The sequence below is a fragment of the Spermophilus citellus genome, assembly GCF_964194105.1.
Source record: "Spermophilus citellus genome assembly, chromosome: 3".
NCBI classification, from domain to species: Eukaryota; Metazoa; Chordata; class Mammalia; order Rodentia; family Sciuridae; genus Spermophilus; species Spermophilus citellus.
The window spans coordinates 201164797-201174875 of NC_138184.1; the positions used below are offsets into that span (position 1 = coordinate 201164797).

The window sequence follows — 10079 nt, forward strand, 5'->3', positions numbered from 1 at the left end:
TGACAATATGGATGTCTGGAAGACATTATATTAAGTGAAATGAGCCAGGTACAAAAAGTCAAACACCGCATGATCTCACTAATATGCAGAATCTTATAAATAAGTGACCTCACAGAAGTTGAGAGTAGAAAAGTGATAAGCGCAGTAGAATAATGGTTACTTATCAATATGTACAATTATTTTGTGTCAAGCAAAAATAAAATAAAACCTTAGAAATATCAGTATCTTTTATCACTCAAGAGTTTCTCCTTCTTTCTTAGCATCACATTCATTTAATTCAAGCTCAAAATCTCAGTGTCATATGTAATTCTTCCCTCTCTTCATATGTAACCAATAATCAAATCCTGATGATTCTACCATTTCATTTCAGTATTCCCCATATCCACCTATGCTAATACTTTCTCAATTCTGTGTCCTATTCAAGCATTATCACCTTTGCTTGAATTATTATAATACCCTCTTAATAAGTCTCCATATGTAAAGTATACACCCCACACATCCATCTTATTTGACAGACATTGTACAACACTCTTCAAAATGCTGTCATGGGTCTGGACATGGGTCTAACTTCACAATGGATTTGGTCAATATTCTATGTGTTTGGCAGACAGAGTGTTTTTAAATAGCCTGCTTGGGAAAGGCTTTGGGCAAAACAAGTATACTCTAGTTCAATGGGTCCTGCCATTCCCTGCTGGTTTACATCTATTATCATCATTTTTATGTTACCTATTTGGTCTCTAAAGACAAAGAAGTTCGCAGCTCTTAAGTAAAGCAGAAATAAAATCACATGAATGTCTTACTTTTAAAAAAACTTTGGTGGTTCCCCATTAAACACTAAAGATAAAGCCAATTACTATGGAAAGTCCCTGAACAATCTGAAATGAAAAAATAATTTCCATTCACTTTTTAATGCTTATATTTTAGCTTATATGGACTGTGTGCAACTCTGCCAAACCCCATATTTTCAAACTTCCTATTCTTATACCAACATTCACAATAAGTAGAGTATCCTCCTCTCTTTTTTTACTGGCAAATGCCCTTCTATCTTTCCAGGCCCAACTCAAATGCCATCTTCTCTGGAAAGTCTACCCTTGCTCACCAAAAGCTTCCATAATTTTCACAGAACCATGTATTACAGTAAGGAATATCTATGACTACAACTCCATGGTGCAAGTCTCCAAGAAACTGTCACTTATTCCCTAGTAACTCCCTAGAACAAAACACACTACCCAACTCAGAGCAGGTAATAACATCTACTGAGTCAAATTTGTAATTTGAAGAAAAATAGCAACATTTGACTATTATTCCTTTAGGCCCTATTTTCTGCCTCAACAAATGAAACTGCAGAAATAGAAGAAAGGGAGGAAATTGTTTTAGGAGAAGAAAAACCATATTAGACTCTGGGTCTACAGATGCTTCCGAAAAAGAAAAAAGATGACCACAGCTAAAGCTAGATATACTGCTCTACCAGATGGAGTTTAAAAGTATACCCAAGGCTGAAGCTAGGGACACAGATGCTGAGAGGCAAGGGCAACTGGAATGACAGTAACTCAGAACCTACAAACATTTTCTTTAAGGGGAATATACTGAGTTTGGAGGGAAAAGAAGTATATTCAAATTCATTCCTAGATGAGACTAATTTTTTCAGCCTCTCTATTTAAAAAATAAATGAGTGTTAGTGCTTATTTATAAAATTATCACAAATCTCTTGTTTTCATTGCTGCTCTAATTTATAGTTAAATTACTCTATATCTTATATATTAACAAAATGCAAACATCATAACGTAAAGAATGCACAGGGTTATAAATATAAAATCTATAAATTAAATAATTTGGTTTTATTAAAAAGGCTTTCAAAATATACAACCACAGTTTGATAACAACTGACTACTAATCAAATAGACATACATGATCAAGAAATGGACATTAACTGTATAGCTTTTAAAGTCCTTAGCTATCATTTAGAAATGTGAATTCAAGCCATTTCAATTAATCAAAGTAAGCTAAAAGGATCTACTCATAAACATTTTGATAAATAAAAGCTACATTATGGTTAAAAAAAAAACTAGTCCTAAAACAGAAGGCTAAAAGCTTTTAAAAGCTATATTCAAGCTAAATTGAATGAATTGAACAATTCTACAGAGCACTGAACAATTCTACAGAAGCATTTTTGCCATCACTACAGAAAATATTAAAGATAACATCTATAAATAACTAATAATAGTGTTTTTAAACAGCTGCTCCAGAATATGCACTCTAGCAAAAATTAGTTCGAGAAAGGCTGAAAATAAATTGTCTTTTGTATGGATGAATTTGTACAAAATTTTAAGATGATGAAGGGATAATTAGCATCATATTGATCTTTCCAAGTTCTGTTAGTAACAAGCCATGTGATTTAAGTCCCTTAACATCTCTGGGCATCAGTTTCCTGTATAAAGGTGGGCTATGTCGAAAGGGTTGCTTCCAACTCTAAGGTTTCCTGATTCATTTATATGTTGTACACCCTCTTATAATCAGGATATAAAGTATCTTCAAAAGCAAGAGGTGAAGTAGTTAGATGATGAGAACCAAATCTAATCAGGGGTTAATATATTTTATGGATTAATAACCTGAAAGGACACTGTAATAGGTGTTTACTGTAGGCAGGTAGAATGTGGCTGGAAGAAGTGGGTTTCTTGGAGTGTACCCTTACGGATTATATCTTAAACCCCTGGCTCCTCCCTCTCTATCACTACTTCCCAACTACAATGAAGTGAGCAACTTTCTTACATACTGCCCTTCATCCATGATGATCTGCCTCACCTCAGGCCCAGGGCAATGAAATCCCCCAATCATGGACTGAAAGAACCCCTGAAATCATGAGCCAAAATAAACATTACCTCCTCTAAGCTGTTCTTGTCAGTTATTTTGGTCATAGAGAAACAAAGATGACTAACAGATACCTGCTCCACGTTATCATCTTTTAGTGGGGTTCAGGGAAGTTCTAAAACTCTTAGCATGAACATTAAGTGGACTTACAATGCTAAATGCTATAATTTTAAGCAAACTAAAAATTATAGTTTGCTTAAATTAAACTTTCTTCTAGTAGTTTTAATCTATTCACAAGAAGCAGAGAAAATATCAATGACCCTCAAAGAAAACCTGATTTCCAAATTCTGTGAAGCTAAACTAACAACCCTAAGGTACCAGGTAGTGTCTATATGACCTTTAAATCAGATATGTTTTCATTTTAACAAATCTACTAAGGTCACTTTGGATCTAGCCAGATCTGTGTCCTTAGTATGCTCATAAATTCATGGAAGACGGAGAAGAGAAAAAAAGTACAGAAAATACACGAAAATCCTATCTCTTATTAACATTTTGTTTTGGGGAATAAACAGAGGATATCAATAGACAACTACAGTGATAAGTCAAGAAAATGATATTTTAGTGCAGTATTTATAATGAAACCTACAAAGAAAAAAATTTACAAGCAGTTGAAGTGATTTATTCCAGGGAGTAATAAAAGAAAAAATGGTTATAGCAAGAAAAAAAAACTTTACTTTTTTCTTTAAGACCATTTTCATTAAATATTATGATTTTTGCAAAGTGCAGATATTATTTTATATTATTTTTAAACAGCATCACAGAGAAGAAGGCATAAAAAACAATTTAAAAGAAGAAGAAAGCAGGGAGTATCCAAGTAGTGTGATATCAATAACTTGATCCAAGCAGATCAAGCAATGAGGACTCAGGGTGAAGGCAATAGTCCTAGCTAAGTGGCCTGCTGACCCAGCAGTAACATTCAATATTCAAACATTACTTGAAGTTAGCTTCCTGGTGGTCCCTGGCCTGAGCCTAGAGAAAAAGAAATCAGGCACATCTTGTAATAAAGAAGAAAAGTCCCTAGTACTGACACATCTGTAATTAAAAGTTGTGCCCATCTGCTGTACAACTTAAAGAAGTTCTACAATCAACAACTTTCATGAAACTGTCAAGATACTTGAAAGATTATGAGAAATTAAATACATTCATGTTAAAAGTAAAGTACTCAACAAACTAATTCCAAAAGTACATAAACTTTCCAGCACATGCTACAGCATGTTCTTGGAATCCCTCAAGTAATTTTTCTCAAATGAAATAAAAAATTCTAAAGTAGTTTTGACTTCAGAATAACTTTTCTTGAAACTAATTTAAATAAATTTTAAGTGAAAAAGAAAGTAAACGCTTTATTCAGAGACACTTTAACATAAACACATTCTGATTCTTATTCCCAGCAAATCCCAACTATATGACTCTGTCAATCAACTCAAGAATTGTCACATAATGCAAGATATTCCCTGTCAGTCATAAACGTGAACAAAATTGGTGTTACAGTTGCTTTTATTAAAGATGCTGGAACACAGCACATCTCAAGGAAGATATAAGGTACAGACAAGGTACCAGTTTTCCTTTATTTTGCAACCAACCGGGTGCAGCATGATATTACTTGGCATTGCATGTCACACAATTTGAGACTTTATTAGATATTACTTGGTGCTTCTTTATGCAGAAGCAAATATGTGAATTCTATTTTTCATGCTAACTTTAAGAAGTCCAAATAAATTCTTTCAAAGATATTTTTATAGCTAACTTTTCCATGAAAGATATTTACTTTAGCAAGCTAAAATCAAATTTTTAACTAATGGAAAATACAATTTCAATATGTAACCTGCTCCCTCAATTTCCTGTTACCAAATTCCCGTTCATTCTTTCCCATTATAATAGATAGTGACCTTTACAAAGTCAATCCCTGCTATAATCCCCTGCAAAGTCATAATATATTATTATGTTCTCTATTTTGTTTCCAACCTCTCACTCTTTCCCAAAAGTTTTCAAATATTCAAGTTTCTCTGCTTAATTCCATCTCTCTCCTTTTCACAAAATTTCTTCATCTTATACTTCACCCATTCCCACAAAATCTGTCCTTCTAAAGTTCAACTATGACTTCTTTGTTGCCATAATCCAACAGATAGATAGTTTTAGTCCTCATTTTGCTTAATATCTCTATAACAAAGATTTTATTCATGGGACCCAGAATTTCCCATTCCCAACTCCTTACATCTTTCCCCAACTCCTCCTGTTCCTCCTTCAGATCTTCCTTAGTCTTGACCCTGAAAGATGAGTTAGATACCAATGCTTCCACTGCGTGCTCAAGATCCTCCTCTCTCAGGCCCAATTCTATTTGTGTCTGCTTCAATGCAAGTCCTTCTTCTATAGATAATGTCCTCTATAAAGCCAGAGATTTTTATTGATTATTTTGTGTATGGTTCACCACTAAACTACCAATTTCAAAACAAGATACCTGGTGTAAATATGCTCAGTAAATAAATAATTGCCTGAATCATTTCTAATCACTAAACAAGCTATTATCACTGTTACCAGATAATCACCACAAAACAAATTAAATGGATATTCGGTTTTTTTTTTTTTTCCTAGAAAGCCTTGCTAGAAATTTCCAAATACATTCAACATACTAGAACTAATTATCAATTCAATCTAATAAGTATAAATGATGTCACCAAAATTTTAGTAATAACAGTTAATCACTCTCAAATAAAACCAAAGTATCACTGGTGCTACACAACTATGTAAATCCTAATCAAATAAAAAAGTACATTACTTCAAGCTGCATAATCCTAAAGAAAAAATATAATGAATATTTAAATAGAATCTCTAGTGGAAAATAACTAGCTCTTAGCCTCTATTCAGCCAAGACCTATGAAAGTATATTAAAAGAAAAAAAAAATTCTAACCTTTATCAATGTTTTTCTACCATAATCCTTTCATTGTTCATATACTAACAATCGACATCTGTAACATCAGTGAGTTATGTTGACTGACTGCCAGAATTTCCAGAAAAGAGAAAAAAAAAGAGCTGCATTCTGAGATAGGTATCGATTTAACGTGAAACTGGATTTGCTTGACAAGCACACTATTTTACCTGGACTGTGTGTTTATTTGGGATGGCTTGGGAAGAGCTTTCCCAATGTACTATCTCAAGGAGTACTGCAAATCCTTTATTTTAAGCAAACCAAAACTCTATTAATAAAGTCAGAACTAACAGCAAAAGATGTGGCAGCCACTTTTGCTATTTTAAATAACACATGTAACACATTAAATACATAATCAAGTATTACAAAATGATTGTTACATGAACTGAAATCATATTTAAATTTTCTAAAAGACTTATGATGATGAGCCAAACATTTGAACCATCTGGATCTTAAAAACTAGCTGCGATAATACTCTCAACATTATTTGTATGATGGACACAGTTAAGGAGGAATAATTCCTAAGAGACTCAAGGAAGATGTGAGCAGATTAATTTATTCTTGTCTACTATTCTATAAAAATGACATAAATCAAACTGGAAAGTACATAAAAAAAGAGTTTCAATGAGGTGATAAAGGAGGTAGGACTGAAAAGCATTTGATCTTTCACACCTGAAAAACTGTTATTTATAATTTTATTGTACTTCCCATTTATAAACATGAATACCAAACTAGAACACTGCTCTCTGTATTAACCTTCAATGCTAATTAACATTGGATGTTACACAACTCCTACATTAAAAAATTGACAAAAAAAGAGCTTTAAATTTTTTATATTACCTTACCTTATACAACTATAATGTTTAAAAGTACTGGCAGCTTTCTGACATTCCAGGCACAACTGAATAGCTCCTGGATAGTCTTCCTCCTTAAGAGAATGGCAACAGAAGTCACATCATTGGAAACATTTTTCTTAAAACCCCTGATAAAAACACATCTCTTTTCATACTCTAATCCAACAATACAGAATCAAAAACTTCTAATTCCTCTTAAATAAAGATTAGAACACCAAAAATAGATAGAAAACAAAATAAAAAGAGGCAACTAACTCTAGGCCCAAACTGTATGCATTAATATATATATAAAAATATTCTGTTCCCTCAAATACACAATAACATCCCTTTGAGACCATCACTTATGTGTAAAGTCTATACAGAATTATAAGCTGCTTCTGAAAGGATTCCTTAGCTGTTAACATAGCATCTTACTCTAATGTGTAAATAAACTATTCCAAAATAGTACATACTGTATTATAATCAAGAGCCAACAATTCACCCACCAAGAAATTAAATATTTCTATAGAAATGAATTTGGAAAAAAGGGAAAATATTAATATTTTCAGAATATTTTACCACCTAATAGTAATTTAATACCAAATGAATTTTTCAAATGGATCTTTCAAACCCTAGTTTAGTAGTAACAGTTTAGAAGCAACAGGGTGATTATAAGAAAACCACAAAAAATGTTCCTGATGCTCATATCTAAATTCAACAGATGCAATTCGAACCACTGGGATGCTAAGATAATGACAAAGTATCTACCCCAAGGAGCTCAAGTATTATGGGAAAACACACATATTTCATTATGTTTTAGTGAACCTTATTATGACAGAAATAGATGCAGAATGCTAAGAAAACATCAAAGAAAAAACAGATGGCTCAGGCAGGAAACTAATTAATATATGAGATACTATATATAACAAAAATATCACACATCCCATAAATCACTAATATATGTTTGATGAAAAATTTAATGCTACTACTATTTGGATTTAATACAATCAAAAGGCTGAAGAGAACATGCCAATGTTAGTACACAGTAAATATTTTCTCAAATAAATTTATTTTTCTAAAACGAATGTATATTATGTTGATAGAAAAAGGCTCAAGGGCAATTACCTTCAATTGTTTAAAAATGTTCTTTATAGCAATTATCAACTCAAGAAAAATGCATGTCTGAATTTTGTCCACTATAATTTTTCTATATAAGATTATTAACATCACCCAATTTCCAAGTCTTTTTAGCTTACCTCCAGCATTTCACTTAAGCGTACATCTGTTCTTTGCTGAAAAACACAAAAATCAAAGGTAAAATCTGTCTTAATCACAAAACTAAGTTTTAATTTTTTAAAAAGGGACCAATATACCAATGTTTTGTATATACCAATGTTTTTATAGTTCTCAGAGATTTCAGAAGTCCAATCAGCAACTGACGTTTCCTTTGATTTGCAAGAAGGCCTAAACTAGCTTGAGTAAAACCTTCCTTTGCAATATTCAAGTGTCTGCAAAGTGAACAATAAGCAGTTAATATTTCTAATATAATAAGAATGCCATCTACACAGAACTTACAGGCCACTAGTGACCTGCATTACTATTAAAATTGGGGTTTGAAACTATAATTTAACAAGTAAGTAATTATCTAAACCAGTTCTGCTCATACATGAAAGATGGATTAATGCTAATCCACAAATTATAAGGAAAGTACAGAAGTTGAGAATAAGCACCTAAAAACTTAATGCAAAGGTTGACAGAATAATTTTACTCATGAATCTAATAGTAAAAACTTGGGACTGTATTATATGTTTTGCATTATTTCTTTGTTTCATTTTTTCCTAATAATTTATTTCTATTTCATTTTACAAAATACCCTGTAACAGGTTTGTGAAAAGAAAAGTAAAACAACATTGGTCCTTCATTGCAAATAATTTAGGACAACCTAGTCTAAACAATACACAGCCAGTAATATTTCTTAACCCAAAAGTAGATTTGTATATATTTCCCACATCCTCTTAGTGCAAATTTTAGTTCATAACATATGTTCATTTAATGAATGGAATTCTAAAAACTACAACCATGATTTTAAAAAACAAGTGTCAACGACAGATTTCATAATTGTTCTTAAAATATTTTCCAGCTTAAAGAACAAAATATCATTGGAAACAATACCTCCTCCCATTTGTGCAGATAACTGCAGCTAACTGGAGACCTGTCTGCAATGAGGTAACTCTTTCAAGTTCCTATGGAAAGATTAAGTACAGGTTATTATTTGAGACGTTTTATTTTTCCTTCTTTCTCACATAGTACTCTAACAAAACCTCATGTGTTTCAAAGCAAAGCCAGCTTTAGAAAACAAAGTTGCAACAAAAATACCTAAACTTGAAAACTGTTAGTATATTTTTCAAAAGTTATTTAAAATAACTTCTTCCAATTGATTTTCACAACAACAGATGACAAAATATTTAGTCAGTATTGCTTACAAGAAAATCTAGACCCAACCTGTTTTAGGCAAGAATAAATAAACACCATTTACATGTTTCTACCTAACCGAACTTTGCAAAGTAATAAAGGCTATGACAAATATGATTTCTGTTTGCTAAGATGCTTTGACAAGGAATATCTTGAAATGAACACTAGTAGATATTTCAATGGAATTCTCATTTTCTAATGAAAACACAGATTCAGATAAACAGTTTCAATTTTACCATATTTTAAATTCAGATTTTTACATTGTCATTGCTTCAGATTGCTATATTGTTGATCTATGTATTTGTTACAAAGTTAATGGAAGCAATTTTCACTGCTTCTTCTAAAGTTGGGAAAAGCTAAGACATCGCTTAGAATCATCACTTAAAGTATTCTTTTACTTCATTTTTGATAAACTGCCAAATGAAAAAGACACACACACACACACACACACACACACACACACACACACACCAGGGTATGTTGTTTAACTAAAGACAAAAGAATAATTATAATATTCTAATAGGTTCAAGTGTAAATCAATCCACCATTAAAAAAATTATTATTAAAAATAGCAAATATTATCCTACCTTCACATAAGCAGGCTGTTTTTCAAGGATTAAATCTGCTACTTTTTTAGAGACCTAGAACATACAATTAAACAGAAGAAGTAAAAGAAAAAGTCTCAAACTTCCTATTATATTTTTTATATTTAAAATTTTTGCAGGAATATTCCATATGTCTCCCCAATATAACTCTAGAGAGCTATTGCAATGTTATGGCCATACACATTTCCCTATGTACAAGATTAGTAAAAGAGATAGTAAATAAAGCACATAGCATGGTACCTGCACCTTAACAGAAACTCAATAAATGGTTACTATTAATGTTAATGAGTGTCATTACCTGATTTAGCAAACATGCATGAAAATGTAACCTCTTTAGGGCAAAGGAAATGATTTAAAACAATCAATTTGCTAAGACA

The 10079-nt window shown here is 31.9% G+C and overlaps 1 protein-coding gene across 2 annotated transcripts in view; it reads right to left on the minus strand.

The window, feature by feature from the left end:
* VPS50 (VPS50 subunit of EARP/GARPII complex) overlaps positions 1-10079 on the minus strand; it is a 116653-nt gene that overhangs the window by 86886 nt on the left and 19688 nt on the right. For both annotated transcript variants that reach the window (XR_014020775.1, XM_081283730.1), the window contains exons 5-9: positions 9685-9738; positions 8798-8868; positions 8016-8133; positions 7882-7917; positions 6638-6720 (exon numbers count right to left, since the gene is read on the minus strand). Coding sequence is in view for 1 of the 2 variants with exons in the window: in XM_081283730.1 (XP_081139856.1) it covers positions 6638-6720; positions 7882-7917; positions 8016-8133; positions 8798-8868; positions 9685-9738 (362 nt within the window). In the remaining variant the exon portion in view is untranslated. The remainder of the gene's footprint in view (positions 1-6637; positions 6721-7881; positions 7918-8015; positions 8134-8797; positions 8869-9684; positions 9739-10079) is intronic.